This window comes from Phalacrocorax carbo, chromosome 1 (genome assembly GCF_963921805.1).
Source record: "Phalacrocorax carbo chromosome 1, bPhaCar2.1, whole genome shotgun sequence".
In the NCBI taxonomy this organism is placed as follows: Eukaryota; Metazoa; Chordata; class Aves; order Suliformes; family Phalacrocoracidae; genus Phalacrocorax; species Phalacrocorax carbo.
Window position 1 is genome coordinate 147,836,645 of NC_087513.1, and position 26,303 is coordinate 147,862,947.

General features: G+C 38.9%; 1 protein-coding gene across 2 annotated transcripts in view; it reads left to right on the forward strand.

Moving 5' to 3' along the window:
• The window catches only part of TMEM182 (transmembrane protein 182), a 34,780-nt gene that overhangs the window by 2,655 nt on the left and 5,822 nt on the right, over positions 1-26,303 (forward strand). Inside the window, exons 1-4 of one of the 2 annotated variants that reach the window (XM_064439376.1) lie at positions 8,637-8,996; positions 9,398-9,497; positions 10,865-10,963; positions 19,629-19,766. In XM_064439376.1, coding sequence (XP_064295446.1) covers positions 8,856-8,996; positions 9,398-9,497; positions 10,865-10,963; positions 19,629-19,766 — 478 coding nt within the window. In that variant the 5' untranslated portion in view covers positions 8,637-8,855. Of the gene's footprint in view, positions 1-8,636; positions 8,997-9,397; positions 9,498-10,864; positions 10,964-19,628; positions 19,767-26,303 lie in introns of those variants that run through there. The other variant, XM_064439383.1, reaches the window with a different exon arrangement.

The following is a 26,303-nucleotide window of genomic DNA, read 5'->3' on the forward strand; positions in this document are numbered from 1 at the left end:
TATAGGTGTGTCTTCCTTTAACAGATCTCTTACTGCTTTTGTCCTGGCAAACTTGATTAGATTATTAAACAATTGAGCATATTACATGTTTACTTTTACATAATATATTAATAAAAAGGCATTTATATATAGTAACATGGCAAATATCTCCATTGCCTTCGAACTGAAGGCAGATGGTTCCTGCTACCTCAGAGGTTTCCACTCATGTTCTGTCATTGCAGTTACAAAATCTAAGATAAAGGCTCCCAAATAAAGAAATCTTAAGATAATGTTCCCAGATAAAGGGATGGTATGACTGATAAGGGAATTTACTAACAATTAAAGGAATGAAATACAATGAAGACCTTTTATCACAGTCTTAAGGAAAACAGAACCAGTCTGATATCTTTGGGGGCAGAATTACATCATTGTTTGATTAAAATGATGCTATCAATATAGCACACTTACATTACTCTAAGGTATTTGACTCATGGCTACTTTAAGCTGTTTGACTTGTTACTGGATGATTCTTAAAGACAGTAGAGCAATACATACTCAGAAATGGCAAACAGCATGTGGATTCAGAATTGTTTGATATATCTCCAGACTGTATTTGTGAATGGATAATCTTCCCTGGAAAAAAGGGTAAGTCTAGGTGGTCTTCTCATTTCTAACGCTTTTTCCATGACCTGCAAGAAGAGATAGAATCTAAATTATTGATTTTATGGGAAATTATGTAGACTACTATCACAACACAGTCTGAGTACTCAGCTTTCATGAATTATTTATATTCTAAGTGTAAAGGCACAGCTAGAAACAAAGCGTGATGCACGCATAAGGGTTGCACATGTGTTGTGGCAGTCAGTGATTATGAAATGAACTTAGTAGTTGTAGTAGATAACCAGTGACCGTATGTTTTTATTGCTATTCTGTGGCCCAAAAAGCGAACTCCAGTTTTTTATAAGAATAGAGGAACCTGAAGTAGAAAAGCAGGAAAACAATGGTATCAGTTATTTGGTCTGAATGTTTAATGCAACATTGTGTCTAGTTCTGCTGTCCTAATTGAAGATCAATGATGAATAAATGGAGAGGGTTAAAGAAAAAGAAAAAAAAATGCATTTTAATGGCAGAAAGAACATTTCTTACAGTGCTGGGCTGCCAGAGATCGGACTGTCCTCAGCCTTCCCTAGTGAGCTGTTCTTGCCTCAGATTATGAATGGAGGAGAACTAGTCCGGGAGAGAATGTCTGAGGTTCATTTTGCTAATGAGGAGAGGGCTGAAGGGTCTGCAATCCTTTACTAAAAACATCCACTGTGGCAAACGCTTGGTGTCGCCTTCCAAGCAAGGGGTTGAGGCAGCCTGCAGCTGCCTTTTCTCAGACAGCTATGTGGTTGAGTGTGCTCCAAGCCATGACAAAGTGAAAGTGATGGGAGTAACCTGAAATGTAACAAAGTTTTGAAAAAAAAAAAGATCCTTGCATTCCTTCAACAGGGGAGAAAATTTTAAACCTTATAAATTCTTAAATAAAGTTTGTAAAATACTTTTGTAAGACAGATCTAAGACAACTACAGCAATTTACTGTAGTTAAATGGAACATATTCTTGGATTCCTTCATTACAAATAGGTAAGGTCAAGACCCCCAAATGTACAATTTGTCATCAGATGTAGTGAATCTAACAATGACTTATTTCATTCTGGTTTACTGCTTCAGATCATTAGGGTAACATTCAACAGTCATTTCAACTTTTCATATACAAATTGAGCCCGGTAGAAAAAATTACAATCCAGTGATCCAGAACAATTTAAGAGGTACTGTAAATGAACTTGAGTTTGGAAACTGCTGTTAATCTTAAAGACATTTAAAGTGTAATCTCTCTGAAAAGATCTGCAGATGTAAGGAATGTGGAAAGAAGCCTTCTTAATTGACTCCATCCTCAAACCTGCAAGTGCTGGTGAGCGTAACAGAGTGACTTAGAAAACATTTCTAAAAACCTTGATAAAGGAAAGAATTATTTCAGGCGTTGGGCCTAGTTCTTACCTTCTGGATTTTTTCCATGGCAGCATAACTAAGACCACGTAGCTTTCCATGTTTCTTTCAATTTGTGTTTAACAGATAAAATAAATACACTATGAGTGGTTTAGATACTACTAATACTGCTCTGGAGCAGAGGATGGCCTGGATGACTCCTTTTGACTCTAATCCATTTCTTGTACTACAGTACCCTTATGTCACACACACACACAGAGCCTATGTTTTGTTTTGAGGTTGTTTTTTTTTTTTTTTAAATCTTAGGAGCTCTGTAGAAGCTGGAAGTGTACAGAAAGGATTGGAAGCTAGTTCCTCAGGCTTCCTGAATGAAATCCTAAAATGTGTATTAAAGTGTCCGTGCAGTAGGTGGAAGGAGTTACCGCCTCAGACATTCATCATACCTTCCTGCTGTGAAAGGGCACGTGTAAAACAGCAATAGAAACATTAAAGGAGGGTGCAACTCTTAATTTCCGACTATTTCTGGTGTGCAGGTGCATTAACTGCTTCCATGGGAAACTGCCTGAAACACCTCCTAAAATTAGGCAACTCACTCATTTCTGTATAAATTGCACAGAGGGATAAGTCATTTCTTTAAAGCAGGAAACATTAATGGCTTTGGCCTGGCTTTCTTAACAAGTGTAAGAAAAATTCAGAGCACTCATCAAGGATATGAGGAATTCAGATGCACCTTCTTGTACCTCTGATGATTCTTGCAGGGACATATATTCATCACAACTTGAATCAATATCATGACTCAATTTGAAAATATTGTACCTTCTGAAATTTTTTACCTGCAATGTAGATTTAATGTAAAACATTGCAGAATGGGATACGTGAAACAGAGTGACCCACTCAGTCATACTAAAGTTTTCTCTTCCGTTCTGTGATGCTTTGTAGAGCGTCAAAGACCTGAACGCAGAGACGGGGTGAGGCAGGGTCCAAATGGGATATGCAACCTCTAGCTTTGTTTGTCTGGGTGGCTGCAAGTGTACCACATGTTCCTGCAGACGTGTGTTGCACCAGATTGTGCTGATAGAACTGCGAGGGAGAGGCTGTAGTTTTCATTGCCTCCCACACAGTAAATAAGCAGCGTGTGTGATATAATCCCTGGATACATAAATGCGTGTGGATATAATGGTCCATAAAGAGGATTGTTCATGTTGGTTTATTAGAGTTCCTGTTGAAGCTGTTGCTGGGATATGGGTTGCTTCTGTCCTTAGGTCAGAAGGGTAGTTACCATCATCTATCTCTTCATGAGTTTAGTAGAGCTCATATGAAATTAATGTCTTAGTGATGATACCTGTGTTCAAAATGGCTTGATTTCATTCACGTGTAGAGTCTCTGCAATCTCTACTCAGGTTTTACATGAGCCAACAATGTGCCCCTGCTGCAAAGAAGGTGAATGCTATCTTGGTCTGCATTAGGCAAAGCATTGCCAGCAAGTTGAGGGATGTGATCCTTCCTCTCTACTCAGTACTGGTGAGGCCACACTTGGTGCTGGGTCTAGTTCTGGGCTCCCCAGTACAAGAGAGACATGAACTTGTTGAGGAGAGTCCAATGAAGGGCCACTAAGATGATGAAGAGGCTAGAGCATCTCTCTTATGAGGAAAAGCTGAGAGAGCTGGGGAAGTTCAGCCTGGAGAAGAAAAGGCTCAGGGGGATCCTTTAAATGTGTATAAATACCTGAAGAAAGTGTATGAGGAGGACAGAGCCAGGCTCTGTTCAGTCGTGCCCAGTGACAGACCAGAAGCAATGGGCACAACCTGAAACACAGGAGGTTCCCTCTGAACATCAGGAAGCACTTTTTTACTGTGAGGGCAACCCAGGACTGGCACAGGCTGCTCAGGGAGTTTCTGGTGTCTCCAGCCTTGAAGATATTCAAAAGCTGCCTCGACATGGTCCTGGGCAACCAGGTCCTGCTTAAGCAGGTGGATTGGGCCAGGTGACCTCCAGAGGTCCCTTCCAACCTCAATCATTCTGTGATTCTGTGATTTCTGACCTGATTTACTGTAGTATTAAGATTAAAGTGGTCGCATCTCAAACTAGTTATTCCAGGCCCCCTTGTAGTCAGTGGAGAGAGAGAAAAAAATGTAATTGCGCTTTTAGGGTGTGATTCATTGCACATTGAAGTAGTCATCCAAAAATAGGTCAGATGGACTGCCATAAAAGTGCCAATATGACTGTAAAGGAAACCTGAGGTGACCAGCTCAATTGGAGACAGCTACCCTGCAGCTGTCTAGTGTTAGGTAAGATGAATCCCAGCAAAAGATTTAATGGACAAGGTGTACTATACCCTGTATGTCTGCCCAGCACGCTGCTGACGATTGATTGTGTAGGTGCGATGGATAACATCCTGCCCGGCTGGGGAGGATGGACGGGATGAGGATCTGAATCAGCAGGTGAGATACTCCATTGCTGTTCAAAATGTTTTTCTTCAACAGTAAATGGGCAGCGAGGTCTCAGAAGGACTCAGCTCTGAGGCAGCTGCTGAAATTTTTTCTTGGTGTATAGTGAGTGAGACATGCAGCCAGTTCTAAAAGGCTGTTTTTAGATCATGGACATATCTGCCAGCACAGATAAGGAGCTGCCTGCCAATTCCAAACATACACATACAACATTTACTCAATCACACACAAACATAAACAAGCAAATAAACAACCTCCTCCTCCCATGAACTAATCAAGCTTTTTCTCCTTCAGATAGAAAAGGAAGAAAGAGACAGCCTGCTATTGTTTTGTTTTGTTTTTTTTCTTCTTTTCTATTTTTAAATACAAGGAGGGGCTCAGATACTATGTTGAAGCTGGAGCTATTTAGATACATAAATCAAATATGGAGGTTTAGGAGTTTAGCCCTACCTATCTGGAAGGTGCACGGAAATAAAACCATAAAACTTTTGCCAGCTTTGTTAAATGAGATTGCAATCCATCCATTATGTGGGGGCCCTCAATCTTCACACTAAGAATCAACAAAATCAGTGAATGTTGGGCTTAATTGGCCAAACTGAGTGTATATTAAAACTTATCTAATTACTTCATTGTCATAGTAGGGATAAATTTGGCTAAATCACTTTGGTTTTAAAATGCCAGTCTTTCTGTAGAAATTCAGGAGTTTTGGAAGGAGTTGTGGAATTACCTTGTTTAAGATTCAGAATAATAATCAATATTTTTTGGCTTGATAACCTGGCCCTGTTTTCCCTGCCTTGAAACTTTCTCTTTTCTATTGAGTAACCTTCAGAATTTAATTTAACTGAAGAAAAAGTGACCTGAGACTTTCTGTGAGTATTCAAGTAGTGGATAACATGAATTTTTTAAGCTGACATAACGAGTCTTAACATGGCTTCTGATTCATTCCTGACATAGCCAGGCATAATACTGGAGATGTTAGAGAATCTGGAAGATAGCACTGCCAGAGAACGTGCCATAAATATAAAAGAGAGTAATTACATTAGATCCTCTCAGGATGAACATGCTAAACTCAGACCAGAGTGCATGTGCAGTATATTAAAAATAAATACTTGTACTGCACAGGCTGTCATTTGAATTCAGTGAAACTTTTCATGCAAACTAATTTCAGTGAAGCTACTCATGAGAGTAAGTTACTCTCATGAAGAAATGGGTTAACAGAGACACTGACTTATTTCTGACCTGACACCAAGTAGGTGCAATAAGACTGAAACCAGTCGTTTTATTTCTTTTATTCTTGTGGGTCAGTGGCTGAGTCAGGTGGCTGGAGTTCTCTTTTTACTTCTGATGTAACGTTGAGAAAATCACTTCACCATTGTGAACCACAGTTTCCTTAGTTACAGGTATGAATAGCAGTGCATAACCAACTTTGAAGAAAGCTTTGAGATTTGTAGACTAAAGCATGAGAGTGAAAAGTATTTTTATTATTTTCACTGTCAAAATTCACCAAACTCAGGTTTGCATCTTTTGCAGTAGTCATATAACGAGCTGTGCAGCTGGTGTTTTGGAGGTTATAAACACGTATCCTATAATGCTGAAAAATCACATTATTTAAGATGAGCTAAATGGTGTTATGTTAAACAGGACATCAGAAGTAATGAAATTTTATCTGTTGTTTTTTTTTTTTTTAAATGGCTGTCATGAAGAACTTTGTATCATTGATTTTGTTTATATCACAACTACCTGCATCTCTGGATTTCACTGAGTAAAGTTTCTTGAGCTTTGTGCCAATGCTTTGTAAGGCCACACATACAAGCGCAAAATGGTTGGGAGCTCCAGCCCACTGAGTGGGATTCAGTTCCAGATTAAGACCTTTGCATTCAGACATCTCTGTGTGAAATGGGATCTGTGCTGCTGTTATAGTCGATGGAGGTCTGGTTAAAACAATCAGTAGTGCCTCCAGAATAACCTGACCAGCTAATGGAGACTGGTTCCAGCCATCTAAACAGAGGTATCTAGCATCACTTTCAGGTGGTGTGAACCTGGCCTGTAGCTGTCGTTCAAGAAACGTGTGGGTCTCAGAGCTCTAAGTCCCTTGTCATACCTACCTGCCAAATATGGATGCTTTAGACATCCTGGAGCATCCAATGGCAGGAGATATCAGTAAGGCAACTGTATCCCTCTGTCCAGGCTTGATGCGGTCACCATCACGTAGGCTTCTAGTGCCATTTGAGGGGAAAGAGGGTACCTAAGACCCCTGCATGGGGCTGGCAGATATGGTTAAAACTGGGACAGAAATATGACAGTGGCAGCTGAGATCCAGAGCTAGGTGTCTGCCTGAGTGCTTGAAATGAGCTCTCTGATTCTAATCTAGGTTGTGCTGAACTGCTCTCCAGGATCCACTGACTGTATTGACTAGATTGCTATTGATTATAGTGGAAAAACATCTAACTCCTGAAATTGTCTGAATTTGGGCACATTAGTCCTGAACTGAGTCCTACCTTTTTTGTTTGTTTGTTTGTTTTTCTCTCTATTTTGGACAGAATAGAATAGAATAGAATAGAATAGAATAGAATAGAATAGAATAGAATAGAATAGAATAGAATAGAATAGAATAGAATAGAATAGAATAGAATAGAATAGAATAGAATAGAATAGTTCGATCGGTAGGGACCCACAACAATCTTCTATTCCAACTGCCCGACCACTTCAGGGCTCACCAAAAGCTGAAGTATTATTCTAATCTGCAGGTAATTATTTTCTGAAATATACCTTATTTTTGTTTCTAGCACATTCTATGTGTTCTTCTTTTTCCTGAAGATTTTTCTTCAATAAAGAACAATAAGACATCACTTTCCAAAGAGATGTTTCCAAAAATCGCTTTCTGCTATAGCAAAGTGAACGGCATCACTGGCTGTCAGGGGAAGCAAATATGGCAAAAAGAGTCTGTTTGACCAAAAATTCATTTACTGTTCTGCATACACTGAGACTGTGCTGTGCAAAAAGGCCACAAAATACTAGATGTGGTTTTGTATGAGGCTAGTATAGTAACAGGTTTGCATAAAATATGACTTGAAACAAATGGGAATGTGGCGTTAGGCAGATAATGTATTATAAAAACAGGGCACATCTCGGTTCATTTGTCTGGAAATAAGGCAAGGTGGTAGAAACAGTCTTTTCCTTGCTGTCCTTCAGCACACTGCTGCACTGTCCAAAAGGATACCGGCCTATTGGAAGTAGGAGTCCCTCTGGAGACATAAGTCTGTTGCAATAAAATTTTGTGACAAATGTTATCTGGAGTAAAGTGACTTCATCTTTCTCTTGGTCCCAGAGCTTCCCAGCATGGGAAGCCAGTGGAATGTTTCCTACTCTAGTGCTAGGTAACACCAGCGGAAGTTTATTGGGTAAGGACTGCAGGATCTGGTGCGTTATGAACTCAACAGATCTCTACAGGAGCATGCTCTGTAATCCACTAGAGATGTTTGGGAAGGCCTGCTTGGCATGAAAAGAAGTTATTGGAAAAGCTGCCTTCTTGTGCAGCGAGTCCTTAGAGTTTAAATGTGTTACCTCATCACCTTCCAAAATGACCAAAGCACACGTATAGGAAAGTGTATTTTTTTAAAAGATTGAAGTTTCTTTATCATCTGATAAAGAAAGAAGATAAAGAAGCTGGGATTTGTGATAGATGCAGGTAAGATGCATCTGAATAAATAAAGAAGTTAAATGCTTCGTTTAGTGTCGTTAAAGCTATTACTTTAAGGGTAAGATGTAGATTTTTAACGCTAACTGGATTTGTAATAGAAGTCAGGATTTTTCAAAGGCATCTCTGCAATTTGGCTACCATGTTTTCAAAGTTCCATAATAAAATCTCAGCCTTCATTTATTAACATGATTTGCAGTAACTTCCAAAGTGTTGCATGTGTTTCTTTCCCTGCTAGCGACCAAGGAAACATTCACTACCAAGCCTGAACTTTGGAAGTCCTTGCTGCTTGTGTGTGCCCTGTAGCACAGTTCACGTGGACGGACAGAGCCATTGCATCGCCATCTCCACTGATGTTGATGCACCAGCTGTAATAATATTTCAAGTCAATCCCTGATTAGTTAGGGGAAGGTCAGCTATTTCTGACTGGCCTTGCCCAGACAGAGAAACAGAATGAAGCTGTGCCATCAGTGTCCTAAAATAGAAGGCCCTTTTCATCTGTCAGGCTTGAGTCAGCCACATGGAACACAAATTAGGAGACGCAAATCAACTCACAGGGCATTGGGAAACACAGGCAGAAAGTCAATTGAAGAGAAACTTCTTCAGATATGAGCTATATTCTCCAAACAGCTTTTTAGTTACTTTCCCAAATATTTTATTTATTTATTTTACTGCTTCTTTTTAAGTAATTAAAAAAGCAGTGTTTTGGTGTTTTGTTTTGTTTTGTTTTAAGATAACTTTAATAATGAAACTGAGTGTGGGGATATTCTTTGGAGGCTTCTTTGCGGCTCTGGGGGTTTTGCTTTTTTTAGTGGCATTTGGAACTGATTATTGGCTTCTTGCTACAGAAAGAGGAAGGTGTTCAAAAGCACCTGAAGATGCTGGGGTTAGTATGGACATTTTTATTTATAATAAGAATTACATACGTAGGTTTCTTGGATGTGTTTATTTTGTAAGCATTTAATTCTGTATGAACTTTTGAATATACTCATTTTGACCCTCTGGAGGCTTACAAGCCTGCTTCAGAACCTGTTGTAACCAGCTATAATAAACTCTAAAATGACTTTGTCATATTCCCAGAGTAGTATTCACAAATGACAGTCTTTCAAGGGAAGTATAACTTCAGTTATGCTATAGCTAACTGTCATGTATATATTCAGACAGGCTGTGTTTCATTGTGACAGTAGCATTTTTTTACCTCAATATCTATTTCAGTTGAACTTGATTCTTTCAGCATTTAAAAATTTTATGATAATGGCTTCTTTCCCCCTCCCCCCCACCCTGCAGGGAGAGAAGGCCACTTTCCATCATGAAGGTTTCTTCTGGAGGTGCTGGTTTAGTGGAAATGTAGGAGAGAATAATGCCAGCATGTGGAATTTCTGGTATAGTAAGTAACTTTTTCCTTTTATATTATCTACAGTAGTTCTCAAAATCGTTGTGGGGGTTTTTTCCATCTTATGAATCACTGGATTTCACATGGCTTCTTTGGTGATCAGGTTCTTCAGCTACCGTAAATTAAGTTATTGACAAATGCTTTTGTAATCTGTACTAAAGGAAACCCTGGAACAAAATAATACATGTTTAACTATCAACTTATGCTGTGAGTGTTATGGCTGTCCTGTTAACCTGAGTCTATTCTTATCAGGACAGTTTGTTGCCACTTATTGTTAAACAGTTTATTTCCGTAACGTAGGTGAAAAGAGCTTAGTGGTTGGGGTGGTCCATGAAGTTTTGCTTGGAGAGTTTCTCCAACTAATTCTATGAGTGGGTTAAGGAGGGCGTGGGCAATTCCACTGTGAAAGTGGTGTAGGACATATCATCTCCAGAAAAAATCCCTCTACTAAATTCACAGATGATCCTTTGCTTTCTTTCACTACATGCCAGGATTCTGGAAGATCAGATAGTATTTTATAACAAAAATCTCCCATGAAGAAGAGGTCAGTTAAAACTTGTTTTGCAGGCTTTGACCCTACCTCTGAGGTACAGACCTCCCTCTCCTTATTGCAAGATTTCCACAATCCTTGTGAAAACCAGATGCCATCATACAAATTTGACTTCAGTAACCCACATTTGCTAAATATGTTGCTTGGTCTTAGATGAAAAATATAATATTCACTGTAGTTAATTTCCCCTTGTTATTTATCTGGAGAATTCTGTGGCCAGGAATCTGATATTTAAATGTGGTTTAAGCTATAGTCAGCCTTTATCTTTCACAAGGAGGATGGTGATTTTTTATAAGCATTTAATACAGAGTGAAATAACCCTTCTCGCGGGATATTGATTCCATAGACTAAACTCATATTTGTTGAGACAGCAGACTTTCTGAAGATGCTTGATATTTTTCATGTTCTTTAACAAGAGAAAAAGTAATTTCCTGGTTGTTTTTTTTTTTTTTTTGTGGGACATGCAATAATGAGACAGACATAATTAACTCTCACAAGAGAAAGGTACGTATGCATATAAAAGCACATGTATGCATTGCATATAAATTGCAGTGTGCCAGATCCTTGCCTTCGGCAAGGCTGCTTTACTGTTCCCATAGTACAAATCTGTGTTGCCCTTTAAGGAATATCCTTGGCTGGCTAACAAGGCTGGTATCTCTTACCAAAGCAAAATCCACTGTAAAGCTATTGCCTGGGAAAGAACCTGGAATCTTGACCTACAAAACTCAGTTTGCCCATTTGAAGAGTAGGCTTAAAATATTTTATTGTTAAGGCAGTAAAATATTAATCTTTAGCTTTCTTTCACTTTTAGCTAACCAGTCACCTTCTAAGAACTGTACACATGCTTACCTGTCACCATTTCCTCTTATCCGAGATGAACACAATTCAACCTCCTATGACTCTGCAATCAGTAAGTATTTTTTTTGGCTGCAAATGGATACAAGGCCTGTAGTTTCAAGAAAACAGTTTGGATGCTTCAGTATAAAACAGCCTTATCGCTCCACACAGTTTAATTAACAGAGTTTTGGTGTTTCGTACTTCTCATAATTTTACAACATGCATATTTAAGCCACTGTTTAGCAAAGCACTTGAAGCTTAGCTTTAAGCATGATGGCAGAATGGAAGTATTTTCTAAAAAAAGAGGCATTTCCTTTTGTAGTGCTTTTTTATCCAGCATAAAAAGTATCTTCCTTGGGCTGAATGCATGAAACAAGTACTTCTCATGTATTCCAATAAAACTGGGGTTTTTTTTTGTTAAATAAATAATCACATATGGAATTATATTGCATTTTTACTTTGTGAGGAAGAAGGAGAGGGTCCTTGATACTGTCTAAGTTTATTCAACTAACTCAGATATCCTGCACTGACAGCTGGATGTGCTGGCTTCTCTCCATTGATACCATAAGGAGCCGAGGCACTGAAATTATACTGAACAGTGTGTGCCATACATCCATAATGTAGTTTAAGATTGTAGCAATGGGCAGTTTTGTTTTGTGAGCTAAGCTCTTTTTCTCTATAATAGTTTTAAACACTTACTGTATTAAACTGACATATTAGCACCAGGAAACTCTAGTGCAGTAGGAGAGATGTGTATATATATGGAAAATATAGAGTAATTTAAAAACTTACGTTTGAATAATGCCTGGAAAGCTGTTTTTACAATTCCACTTAAAAATATTGGTCACATTTCATCAGATCAAGGGCTTTATGCAAACGTTTTTGTAGTAAATAACTTGTGATACCTATTTCATATGACTTTTTAAATAACCCGTTATGTGTAGATGCTGCACATCTCTGAGCTTGCTGACTCGGTGACTTAAATGATCCCTTCCTGTCCTGAAGCTGTTATTACGCCTTTGCTAACTTTGAAGTGTCTTCAGAATCCAATTTTTATGCTGCAGACATGAGAAAAAAATAAGTTGGACTGATAATGGTTCTGTTAATCTTTAGAAATTATGACCTGTTTGTCCAGGTGGAATTCAGACCCCACCATTCAGAGATCTAATCTGTAACTTCACAGCACATCTAGAACAATTTATCTTTCCATTTGAAAGTGACAAAGTCATCAGCTCCTAATAATCTAGACAGAGTTTGTATTCCACCATTCGCTCATACATTCACAGAGGATCCTCAAATTATATTGCATGATTACACAGAAGTGGACAAACAAAGAATAAGGAAAGGAGAAGGAATATCATCAAAAGTTTAATTAATTTTAGTTAATGTTTGCCAAAAGAACCACTGCTCAAATATAATTTTCCTATCTATATTTCATATTAGGAGATTAAAAATAGACAGAACTGTAATATAGATGCTGGCCCAGGTAGAGTATATTCAGAGCCATTCCTGCTATATAAATAGATACAATTGGATTGCTTTTGGGCTCATTAAAACTGAAGAGGGTTTTTTTTTTCTATGCCTTCAGTTCATTTTCAGCATCCAAGACGAGTTATTTACTAGAGGAGGTGTGCTTGTTCAAGAATCTTTCACAACTTTTTTGAAGAAGGTTATGTCATCATCTCTTCTGTTAGTTCAAAACTTGTTTCTTTAGTCTAGTTTGACACTCCTGCCCATGATATTTGGCAAACAAGTTTTTAAAACCTTGCTGCAACTGCAGCTGCTAAATTAAGAAATACTAGAAGGTTATCCTCTTCTTCCTGATTCGCAGCAGAGGAAATGCTTCTCTATAAAAGCCAGTGGCAAACACCCCTGGTTTGATTTCATGAAGAACAAGATTTCATGAACTATTTGTACATCCATTTGGCTGCATCTAATACCTTACATCAACTAAACAGAGAATAAAAGGGCACTACCAAAAGATTGAGGCTATTGTCCCTTTCTTTTTTGGTTCTGCTACTGCTGCCTGATACAATATTACCATTTTCATGGCTCATAGCTTTCTCAACATATTCACTTTTGGGGATAAAAAAAAAAAAGAAATCTCCCACACAGGTTTATGACTGTGTTTTTACTGAGTCCCTCACGTCCTATTTTAATTAGGAGTGGATAAGAAGAAATATTCTGTCATTTGAAAAAATGTTTGTTCTTTCATAGAAAAATAAACAGCTGAATAAAAAGCTTTAAACGTTATTAGAAAAACCAAACATGTATGTACAACACATTTTTCTAAAAATCTCTGGCTTTCTGTTAACAGTACTGTTAGTTTCTGAGCAAGCAAAGGCACATGACTTCTTTTCAGACTGTTTGGCTTGAGAGACTTTGGGACCTTATCAGAGGAATTTGGGTTTAACTGCAGCCCCTAGTGGAAACGCAAGTGTGGTTTGTTGGTGGAGTGCCATGTTACCATCCAGTTAGAAGGGCTCAGGCAAAGATAAGTTTCCTGAGGAACAGAAAATCTCTGATGATTTTTGAGCGCAGTGACTGGACCGAGTTCTCTGTTGACATAACTCCTTTGGTGTTAGTATCAGTAGGAATTTGACTCGGGGCTTTTCTGGCCCAGAATTCAAAAGACACTCAATAATCTGTCCCCTCTTAGCTTATTTACATCCTTTTGTGTGTCGGTTTTATGGTGTTTGTGTGATAGTTCCCAAAAGACCTTCAAGTTAAGCATTTTAGTACACTTTACAAAGCTTTACACCAAAGGCTCGGTTCATCCTGCTGTGCAAACCTAGACTATGAGCTCTTGGTGTCAAGAATTATAGCCTTAGATGGAAATGTAAAGACAGAGGAGCCTACAGTCATGCTTATATTGGGGATTTGAATGCATGTTTTAATGTCTCAGGTTTCTTTTCATCATTACTGTCAGATGCATGATCAGCTTCAAAGAGTTAGATAGCACGCTTTGAAATTGCAGCTTTCTGTATCTTTTAATTGCAGTTATAACGGTTTTGTTCATTCACAGGTTTTGTTAAATATCTTGGTAGAGTGGGGAGGACTTCACCTAGCTGCAGTGTAAGGTGCAGTCCACAGCTGTGCTAACCATCATTTATGGTTAATGTGCTTAAAGGAATTTGTAGGCCATTTCATTTATCTTAACCTGAAATAGGCATCTAAGTTAACTCAGGGGAAGCCTGACTCTAGTGACTTTCAGTGATGGTACAGTGGTTTATAGTGACAGCTATTATAGTGTGAAGCTATTAAGTAGACCTAGACAGCACCTCATTGTGTTGCCAGCACATTAATTTATATGATGATCCACAAACATATGTGCAACAAACTACAAGCTAGGAACAAAAAACCTGAAATTAGCCCATACAATAAAAGTGCCAGAGTAGTGACCTCTACATTCTAAAATAAACATACACTTGTATAATCATTATCAGATTGGTTATCCCATCAGGCTATTTTGAAAACATAATAATCTACTACTTAAATAATAATTAATTGCTAGCTAGATTAATGCATGGTATCATGCTATTAGATTACTGAACACTGACATTCAAGGACTATCACACTTTTATAAAACTCTCTTTTACTACAGGACAATTCTAGGTCTGTTTTTTAAAAATGTTGAAAGTCTTTACTTGTACGAGTAGTCCCATTGGCTACAGTGAGACTATTCCTAAGACAAAGAAGTGCAAGATCTAGCACTTAGTCAAGTCATTAATTTTATTTTTGAGGTTTTTTTTAACTTAACTTGGAAATAAACAATAGTTCCTTAACTGTTGTAAATTGCCCCAGTGCCTACTTAATATAAATTGGAAGGCATTTAATGGGGCTGCGCCAACACATTAGTTTAATACTGTGATTTGTAGTTACTAGTACTTTTTTTCCTAAGCATTAGTGTCTTATTTTGTCCAGTACTGGGCACATTGCCAGCATTTGAAATAATGCCTAATATAATGTTAGAATACAGAATGTTCACAGGACTGAAGCAAAATTGTTGTTCAGCAACTATTACATCTAAAATGGTGTGATCAAATTTATTGGCACATTTCTTACTAGGTTGAAATTAACCTAAAGTAATCTAGATAATATCAGCAATGAAATCTGAAAATAAAAACTGTACAGTGAAATGTTAGCAGTAGCCTATTTCTAGGGCAAAAAAATGCTGTTATGTAATACAGTCACATAATTGCCCATGAGAGATTGTAATACAGTACATTTACTAAAGGAGAGCTCCCCAGCCACCAAGCAGTGATAAAACAAAGAGTATTTAAAAAAGCAATGTATTCATACTGTGAATCTTGTATTTGTTTTACTGTTAATGTTATTTAAAAAATTATTACTACTACTAAGGGATAGTAAAAGGTACTGAGTGAAACTGAGAAAAGTTTTGCAAGGTTTACTGTGTTGCCACATGTGTCTCTTGCACTGCTGATGAGATGTGTGATCTCATTTATAGCTGTTTATCTGCAGAGAAGATACTCCTGATTTAGAGCAGTTCAGACATTTCACCTTTCATTGTATTTTATATTGTGGGTGGCATTTTGACACCTCTTGTCAAAAGCATTTTGATACCTCCTACATTAAATAGAGAGGTAAAAAAGACATATTCTAGAATACAATCCACAGTCAAATCACAGGAAAGGTTCACTTTAGGATTTGAGCTTGTGGGTGAAAATACAAGGCAACATTTCCAAGTCATTTTGCCTATCCTTAGTAATGTTTATGCAGCACTGTACTCACACATGCTTCAAAAAGTTTTTCAGCTTTGTAGTGCTTAATAATTCGTGTTTGATATTGAATTTTATATTGAGTGACTGGGGTTTTTTTGACAGGCCATAGAAAATGTTTGGGCCAATGGCTGGGATTTTGAAACGCTTGAAGTCAGCAAGGGCAATAAAAATACGTGGTGTGGTTTCAGGAAGTTGGTGTTAACATCTCCGGTTGTCCATGGGTGTTGCACTGTGTCATTAGCTAACCTGTTCTTGAATAGCCCATAGGCTACTACACAACAAGCGTGCGTTGCAGGTGACACAGCTGCGTAACGTTGTCACATATGTTATTGCTTCTCTGTCATATCATGCACCAGCAACATCTTAAAATACGAATCTGGCTTCAGTTTGTAATCAACACTGGGATCTACTATACTAGAAAAGCAGGCTTTTGATAATTCTCAGCTATTTCTCAAAAATTTGGTCCCTTTCTCAAAACCAGGTATTTCTTCCAGTTTTTGAATGATGCAGAAGTCTCCAGAGGAATCTAAATTAGGACCTTTAGGGAGAAAAGCAAGTGGCAATGGAAAACTACAGGTCATGCAATTTTGGAGGAATATACTGCAGCTATAATGTTCCCATAGCATCCAGGCTGAACGGTACAGACCTCAAAGGCAAGCATACCGTGTGTACTCCTGTTTTCCTCTAAGTCCTATTTTATTTTTAGGGCTGCCTGTCACTGCCAAGCCAAATGTTGTACCCCAACGAAGGGGCAGCTTACCAAGAGAAGTTACAGAACCTTCTGTTTAGCACTCTTGCAACACAGAGCAATGGTATCTAAGATTAACACTGCAGATATGTTTACCTCGGACTCTTGTCTGAGCGGTAGTGCTTGTACTCTATTACTTCTACTGTAGGAAACACTAGGAATAATGCATGTAGTTGAGGTAGCTAACTCAAACATGTCTGTGAAGTACCTTGCAGAGGCAAGGGCACTCCATATCATGTGGACCAGAACATGGCCTGTCTTATGAACTGTCTCAGTGAAATTTGAAATGGTGCAAACTTCTCTAAACACCGTGTATAGGTACACTGAACCATTATTTCTTGAAACAGGCTGCTTGGATCACATCCATTTTCATGGGATATAAAGAAGGAAAATTCAAAGCAGGATCTTCTGTTGTTTTTTATCTGTAATGGTTCACCTCAGTCTCAGAGCAGCAAAGTCTGTGACTTGCAGAGTAAGTTCATTCTTAGGTGGTTTTAATTTCATCCAGCTCTTTTGTGTTCGTCTATAGATGCCAGCAAAGCTAAATGACAGCGGTCGGGCTGCATTGTAGTTTTGAATGATTAGCTCTGCAGGAGCTGATCTTGCCCATCTAAGCAGAGAAGATGGGAAATGTGGTCTGAGCCATAATGGTCTGAGCATGAAATAAGGGAAGCCTTCTTTGCAGAAAATTGGTTGCTTTTTAACTCCCTTACTAAAGAAAAAGCCTAAATGCTCTTAGGATGTTTCCTCAGACCTGTGACACAAATGACTTACTGTCTTGCAGATTAGAAGGGGTAGTCTTTCACTTGAAAAGCTGCTGATTTGGGAACATTGCAGACTTTTTACCTGCCAACTCTGTTCTTTTTTCTAATTGACAGAGTTAGCTGGCTAAACAAGTATTAGGATCATCAGAATTTCTACATGTATTTATCTAGAGTAAATAATTATTTCTGGAGAAATAGAATGGAAGCTTATTTCAGATGATAGCTACGTCAAATCAGTATTGCACATATAATGCATAAAATAGTTATGCTGTTGGAGCAGAGAAACTGCTTTTCTCTTGTGTAGTTACAGAGAAGTTTAAACAAATTTTCATCAGTTGCATTTGTACTCCTTTTGTGTTCAGGTTCCAGGAATATTTGAAAAAATCAAGCTTTTCTGGTAAAATTTGACTAAAAGCAGACTTCAAAGCTTCCTGTATGAAGAGCAGATAATGAAACTGTATACTAATTTTGTAATGCTGGAGAAGCTTGTGTCCTCATCCATTCAGAAAATAGAAACACTGCTGTATGACTTAGGTGACTGACCATAATGATATCGAAGAAAGCTTTTTCAAGGTCCATTTTGGCCAATGTGCCCGATTATGTAGCATGACTTTGAAGTACCTTGGGCCATCCGTGTAAAAGAGTTGGGTGGTTATAGACTGATTTAGCGGTATTAAGTTTTAAATGAGGAAGTAATGTCCCATGGACTTGGGGACTGCGATGAAGCTTAGCAAAGTAGTCCCATGAGTAAAATAATATGAAATTGCTTCAAAGACCCAAGACTGAAGGACTTGAGAGATTTACCTTTCTAGGTCTCCATTCACTGCCCATTTGCATTAAGTGAATCATTTAACTATGTGTTTAACTTTAAACAGGTACCTAAATCCCGTAAAAGGTAGAATGCTTAAGCCAGAACACACACTTAACTGCTTTGCTGAACCACAGCCTTATTCCTTACCAACTGTTTCCATGTTTTTTGTTTGTGTGGCAAGGAAACTTGGATATGAACCAAAACACAACTTTAACCCTTCTGCCAGCTACTTTCAGACACATTTGTCCTTCCTATGCCCAAATCTGCTGATCAGTGTAGTGGAAAACCATGTCTCTGAATGTTTGCCTGGAATAAAAAGGATGTTATTTAAAAAAATGTAGCTAATGTGATGTTGTGAATATGATCTCGATAATACATTTACAAGGCTGATAGAAGCAAGACGGTGTATACTTTAACATGAGTTAAGCTGGTCAAGTTAAAAACTAGATTTTTGGAACACATCAGTGGGATGCACAAGCCGATAATGCCTAGTGCACTTTCAGATTTCAGATGAGAGCAAACCCCAATTATTCCAGAATAGCTGGCTCTAACAAGCTGTATGAATTTGAAACTTTCAGGATATGGACCAGTATAATAGTTGCTTGGTTGTGTTTTGCCATAACAGTAAGTAGGTGCTGTCAAATGATAAGTGGCAGTTTCTTTTGTGACTCACTTTTCCTGACTTGCCAGCTGGCTTATATGCTTTCCCTCAGTTGGGTGGAAATGTTTTTCACTGACTGAATTGTCAGTGCTTCAAGATTTTCAGATCTGACGATGGAGATCTTTGCAACTCATAATTTTACTAATGGGTTGTGTTAATGTACCAATTTTTAAATTCATGGGAGAAATTTATGTCACTCTTGTAGCATTTGTAAAATGATGACTTTGTTAAATGGATGTGCAATTAGCCAGCTAAAAAATAATTGTTAGAAAGACTTTTTTGGCCAGAGTATGTCACAAAACTCTCGGCTCATTTATCACCAGCTGCATCCATTAATTCAGCACTGCTTGGCACTGTCTAACAGAGACTTCTGAAACATCACATTTTAAATTTAATAAAATGCAAAGAGCTTTAGAGCTGGTTTAAAATACTTAACTGTTTTTCAGAAACCCAGGTTACATTTTTTTAATTTCTCCCCCCTCCTGCTTTAGATTTCCTTCTGTTGAATATGACTGAATGTAAGGAGAATTATCCAGTTGTAAATTGCAAAGAACTTACAGATTGCTATTGGTGATACACTCTGAGCACTAAGAATGCCAAGATGTTACAGTTCTCTGCTTCTCCCAGACAATTTCAGTAAACAATTGTGTCCTCTCAGTCCAATAATTTATCCCAAAGAATCTTGCTGCAGCTTTGGTGTACCATTTTCTAAAGAGCATAAATTTGGTCAGGTTGCTCTCATACAATCCACTGCTAAATATTAGGCAGATGGATTTCATTCATGGGAACTTACAACCTATTTTCCACCATCATCACATAAGGACTGGCATTCAAACCTAATTTGGTCCACATGGTATATAACATATATATGCACAATAGAATGAATGTTTCATTTGTTAATAAGGCAGGAGAAAAGAGAAGGGGAGAAGAAAAATCTTTGTTAGCTAAATATGTCACTTGTTTATGTTGTAAGAAGTGTTGTATTCTTATTTTACTTCTTCCCTTTCTCCAGTTTATCGAGGTTTCTGGACAGTTCTCATGCTCCTGGGAGTGCTCACTATTGTGATGGCCAGTTTCTTCATCATCTGTGCAGCTCCTTTTGCCAGCCACATTCTGTACAAAGCAGGAGGAGGCTGCTTCATCATTGCTGGTGGGTATACTGTTTGCTCAGTCAACTAAAGAATAGAAAGGATGAAGTATTTCTTCCATTTCCCATGACCAAAAATTATATTAATAATGGTTAAAAGACAGAAAAAGCATTTGCTTCTGTCCTTTGGGTTGTGGAGTACCTGCCTTGGACACAATTCATTCCACAGTTACTTAGTCATGAAGCTATTCTAAAAGCTACTTTTAGATTAAGATAAAAAAATCCAAGGCAAATAATGGAATTACACTGCAATTTCAATCTACCTTTTTAGAAAGAAAAAGAGTGCATATTAGGGATGCTGCCTTATAGGATTCTCAAAGGCTTTAGCTATGGAAAGGGTCTTTTTTAGTCAGTGACACAAAAGATGGTTATGGTGGTCTCTAAAGAGGTTGGAAGATGCAACATATTCACATGACCAATATAGGAAAAATGTTTTGGATGGGATTGGATTTTGGATTACACAAAATAGTTGTCACATATGAGTAACTCAGAGCTCTAAACCTCTGTGAATGAAAGATAGCAAATAACTGAATTCCCTCCTTCCTCATAACCCATACATACTATGGAGGATGCAACCTCCCTGAATTCAGCTGATATGGGCGCTGTTCTGTTAACTTTGAAAAGTCTGGGAAGATGCCACACTGGTGTGTAAGATACAGTTGTGCAGGATGTAAATGATAGTATGTGATCAATCACTGTTCTTCTTTGTATAAAGCCTGGTGAGAGGTAGTCCTGTGAAAGCAGGAATGTGTTATGAGGTGGAGCCACTCATATCAGGACCAAAAGGCCTGGACTCTCTTTCTACTTGTTACTGACTTGCCCACATTGCTTATTCACTTTGCCTTGCAGCTCTGCATATGCAGCTAGTGGGCATTATTCCCTTTTAAAGGACCCTGAATGAAGTGTGGGAAGTATTTTATAATATTTTTTTCTGAAAAAACTCCTGCATACTTGCATTTAATCCCTTGAGAATTACTCCTCCACTCTATTAAAAGACATACAGAAAATATTCAGTCTGATGGAAATCCTAAGACACTTCATTGCGTTTTGTCACTAATTTGCAGGGTAAGAGCCCATGGAAGTCCTACTCTTTTCCTGCACTTGTAATCTGTAAAAAACCTCAGTTGTCCCTAGGAAGTAGCACAGGCTGTTGGAAAGGAAACGGCACTTGGAAGGCACCAGGAACTGATGGGCAGAGGTCTGAAGCAATGTGTGTGTTCTCCCTTCTGGGTCAGTCCATCTTCCCTCATTTAGGTAGGGGAAGGTTAGATCCCCAAGTCCGCACTGGTTTCCCTTGTCTTTCCTAGGAGGCCTGCAGGAGGCAATAACATTCATTGGCAGTCAAGAGAGTAGGTGTGTGAGAAGTTCCCTCATCTGGGGATTAATTTAATTATGAAAGAGGGGTCTAATATGGGTTGGATGATTGTGTTGTGGAGGAACCATACACCTCTCTTTCCTTTACTAGGGGAATCTAGAGAGACTATTTTTTTAGGTGCATGAAGTTAAGTGAGCTTTATTATCCCTGTATGTGACCTTGGGCCTGTCTCTTTGCCCCTCTCACCCTTTGTCCCTATAGAACACATGTTCTTCAAGGGAAATCCTGACCTTTTACTCTCTCTATATGTAGTATCTTTCAAATTCAGGACTGTTCTCAATCAGGGCTTCACAGAAAAGCTGTGTTATTTTTACTATTACCATTGTTGTTGAAAAGCAAAGACGTTTAGCAAAGTCCTGCTATCATTTGCCAAAAGGTGATAGTGGCAGCAGAGTATAGGACCCTAGAGCCATTCAGTTTGCACAAAACATTCTGGCTTGGGTAAGGGGACACAGTTCCCAACCAAGCTCTTCTGCATCTACTCCTAGTCACACCAGTAGGGCAGGGCTGCTTGGAGAAGGTACTTACCGTAAATATCCTAATCCTATCTAACACCTCACCCACAAAAACATTAAAAAAAGTTTATTGCTCTCACCTCTTTTCACAAGTCAGTATACTCCTGTAGCCATGGTGAGGGTTAATTATACCATGAATTAAAATCATGCTGGAGGGACTGACCATACTGGTATAAGAAGAGCCTATGCAAAATACTTTGCATTGTCCATAGTTAAAGCTATGTTCTGTGGGATGTCTTGGGCAACAACTCAGTTTCCTGTGGTGTTACTGATCAATGGCCTGTCATGTTAAATGGAGAGTAGGAGGGATTCTCAGACCCAAAGGTATGACAGCATGAAATTGCTCTCTCTTCCTCTCCCAATAGGAATTCCTCACCATCATTAATATCTTAAATCTGGGATAACTTGGGAGCAGAGCAGGATAAGGTAGAACCTGATGCAGGAGTGTTTTACCTGCCTCTGGAAGGCAGGGTGGTGTGCTCTGCTGTGTTCCCTGCTGTCCTGACCCCCTCCTCTACCCACTTCCTTCAGGACTAGAGAGCCTGTTCAATTACTGCCTCCCAAAGGGAAACAGGGGATGGAAGGGGAGAGTGATGAGAAGTGGTGCGTGTAATTTACCACTCATACCAACATGCAATCGGGTGCAGCCAGGGTGTGCATCTATTTAAACACAGACCTAATGGGAAAATAAAAAGACGTAATGTGACTTAGATCATAGGTGAAGTTAGAGTTCTTGTAAGACAGAAATCAGCATATTGATTTGAAGAAAAAAAAGAATTATGTACATTGTTTTGAAAGGGCCCAGATGCTGTCTTACCACAAAGTTCAAGTAGATGTTACACTGGAAAGAAAAGTAAGCTTCTGAGAAGGAAGTTAGACAAGGTGGGTGTTCTGTGGAAGTTTGGGAGAAGATAGAAAGACCAGTCATTTTCCTACTTTTAAGAAAAATATTAGCTGAAGCAATTTTAATACCTGTTATTGGACTGAAGTATCTGTTTCCTTTTGCAACCTTAACTGACAAATTATGTAGCAGATAAAAGCTCTGCCTCAGCTGAAGAGAACAGCTTGTAGAATGGTCTTCTCTGCCATCTTAGGGTTCAGAAAGCAGCTGAAGAAATTATTGGGAATGGTATTCATGCCAAGTATTTAGCCATCCAAAAGCTAAGTGTTTTGTGTGAACCAGCTACTTAAACTTATAGTGTCAATAATAAGAAACACACTCTCAGAGTGACAATTCACCTTACCTGTGCTAGGGCAGATAGACTTGCCTTCTGGAGGGACCCATGGAAGGAGCCTAAACAGAGATCCTGAGTGACACAGAATAATTTTAGATTGGAAAGGACCTCTTGTGGCAATTGAGTGTGACATCCCTTTCAAAGCAGGGCTTTGAAAGTTAGATCAGGCAGCTCAGAGGCTTATCCAGTCAAGTTTTAAAAATCTCCAATAATTGATATTCCACAGCATATTTGGGCACTTGTCCCAGTTTGACCAACTGTATTGTGAAAAATTGTTTGTTTTTTTTTTAACTTATATCCACCTGAAATTGTCCTTGCTACAGCTTGTGACTGCTGTCTCTTTCCTCCAGTGTGCATGTCTGTGAAGAGTCTATCCCTATCTTCTCTGTAACTCCATTTAGAAAGATGAAGACTGTTTTCTTCTCCAGACTAAAACTCCCCAGATTGCTCAGCCTCTTCTTGTCCTCCATTCCCCTAAGCATCTTGGTGGTCATCACCTCAGTTCATCAGTATCTGTCTTTCAGCAGGGGGCCTCAAACTGAACACGGTATTCCAGATATGATGCCACAAGTGCTGAGTAAATGGAAATAGTATTATTGCTGACGCAGCTCTGCATGAGGTTAACTTTAATTTCTGCCAGACGTGCTTGAATTCTTTCACACTGAGAGGGACCATTCTTGTGCTTTAAGGAAGTTGCCTGTGAGGAACAAATAGTTGTTCTGGGCCCCTTTGCCCTTCATGGCATCCCTTGTCCTTCAGGGCAGCCTTGCCCTTCAGGGCAGCCTCCCTTGGGATCCTACCTACCATTTCCCTGAACAGGCTGAAGTCTGTGCTCCTGAAGTTCTGGGTCTTTAATCTCCTACTCACCTTCCATATTCCTCCTAGGATACTCAACTTTGCCATTTCATGGCTATTATAACCACAGCTAACACCATCTATCATATTCCTGACCAGTTTTTCCTTATCTGTGATTAGCAGGTCCAGCAAAACACTTCCAATAGTTGGTCTGTTCCACATGTGTTTCAAAAAGTTATCCTTGATGCAGTCCAGCTACTTACCTCCTGGATTGCTTGCTCTCTGCAATGTTGCCCTTCTAGAAGATGTTGGGGTGGCTGAGTACCTCGTGAGAACCATAAATCAAAACTATTTTTCCGGTCCACTTCCTCTTCTTGATTGGGTGGCCTGTAGCAGATGCCCACCATGACCACACCCTTTTTGTCCACCTTGTTGATCTTAACCCCTAAACTCCTGTTACTTAGAAGATCTTTGTCCATTCAAGGTATTTCTTTGTGCAGGCTGCAGCCACCCCACTCCATCTTAACTACCCGTTCTTAAAGGGTCTGTATCCATCCAGCAAAGCATTCCCATCAAGCAGGCTGTCTCAAGGACTAAAGGTCTCTCTGCCAGCTGGTGCCTGGGTGGATGAACTGCAAAGGCTCTCTGAGGGCCAAAAGAGCCTCAGAAGACTCTCCACAATGTCACATGTCTGGGGCCCAGAATAACAGCAAACCTACCCACAGAGCAATTCTGATGTCTGATCTGTGGCAGAGTCACACACCTGCCTTTTCTTCATCCTGATCTTTAAGAAAGGCTGCCCACTTCTCTTATTGAGTGATGCAGCTGAAGTACCACAAATGGAGAGGCACACACAATTATTAGTACTGCTGGCAGCTTATTGACTAGCAGCTTTCCCTATTAAGCTTTGTAACCGCATTAACTACCTGAGGCTGCAGGTGAAACTACAGATGCTACCCCTGTGGGGAAAAAGTGCCTATCAATTCAGCGATTCCACAGCCAGTGACTTGAGCACTGTCTTTGCAGCCTCACTTCCATGCCTGCAATATCAGAGGAAGGACAAAGGCAGCTACGGTAGTGCAAACTGTAAGAAGCCTTATAGTTGCTTCAATGGTCATAGGAAAGGAGGGAAAAGCTGCCATAAAATAGTCACTTAGAGCAGCCTTCAATAATGTCCATGATTACCTTGGGCCTGTTCCTGCCTGGGTGGCGGTGAAAACTGTCCTCTTTACTGATGTCAAACAAGCAAGCCCCAGGACGTGCACGGAGCACTACAGAATCACACCCTTGTGAAGAACCAAGATTTGAAGTACAAGTATGACTTCTGCTTCCTGCCAAAAGAGTGAAAGAAGCTGATATTTTAATTCTAGCTCCTAGATGAGGACAAAAATCTGTCTTCAGAGCTATGTGCCAACTCCCATAACTCTTTAGTGGGATCCTTTGTACATACTTCGGAGCAGAATGTCAACCATACTTTTAAAATAAAGGTCACAAGAGACCAAGGTAGGTGGTAAAATCTGTAAAAAGGACAAGGACAGAAAAATGCAATTGAAAGAAAAATATACACACGCATACAAGTTTTCCTCAAGTGAGATAAAGAGTTCTAAGCTTCTAGGCACAAGGAAAAAGTTCATATCATTCTTTCTAGCACCTGTTGTCTTCGTGTCTGCATAGTAAAAGATTCATGCCATAAACAACCATTCACCATTGACAAGTGAAAGGCATTTCTACGTGGGAAGAATAAGTACTAAAGGCCAGCAAACTGCTTCTTGAATTCATAGACATTTCTAAAGGTTCTGTATTCTTTCTCCTCTGCAATATGCACAAGTCTGCATATTGTCTGAAAGAAATTCAAAAGAATAAATGTGAAAGAGAGAAAATAGTGACCTCAGAGAAGTCCATGTCTTATCACACTGCACAGAGCTGTGTATCAAACGTGTGTTCTTAAAAAAAATGCAAAATGGAAAAAAAAGAAAGAAAAAGTAGGGGGAGGAGAGTATTTATTTGTCTTAATCTCTTTCAGACATATTTCATGTTCTAGGAATAATTTCCCCCATCGTTCCTGATTCATGCAGCTGCTGTTTTATTTTATATTCACTAAAAGGCAAGGGCAAATGGACACCCACACACTATGCAAAAGGTCTCACTGCTGAAAATGTAGAAATACATCATAGCACACATTGTTCCTAAAAATATTTGCTTCATGAAATTATGGAGGTTTTTTTTTCAATCTCAGTAATTTTGCCTTGGATCTTGGCTATGAAAGTTCATGACATTCACAACAGATAGTCAGTGCAAGACTGCAGGAACAGATTTCCCAGAATAAATATATATTCATTTTAGTATGTTCTTCTCCATAATGGACAGGCATTCGTATTACACTTGTAATGGATGCTTTCTCAGCTCTTACTGGCATGACTAATATTCTGAAGGAAAGAGACAAGCTAGTGAGGCAAACTTGTGAGTACAGAAGTAGGATGGAAAAGCAGTAGTGTAGTTATACAAATAGAGGAATTTTCCCCATTGTCTTCCACAAGCAGCATAAAATTTATCTAAGAAAATGTTCTCCAGCAGTTAAAGAGTCTAATTTGGGATTTTCAGTTTTTCTCCCTTCAGTTTT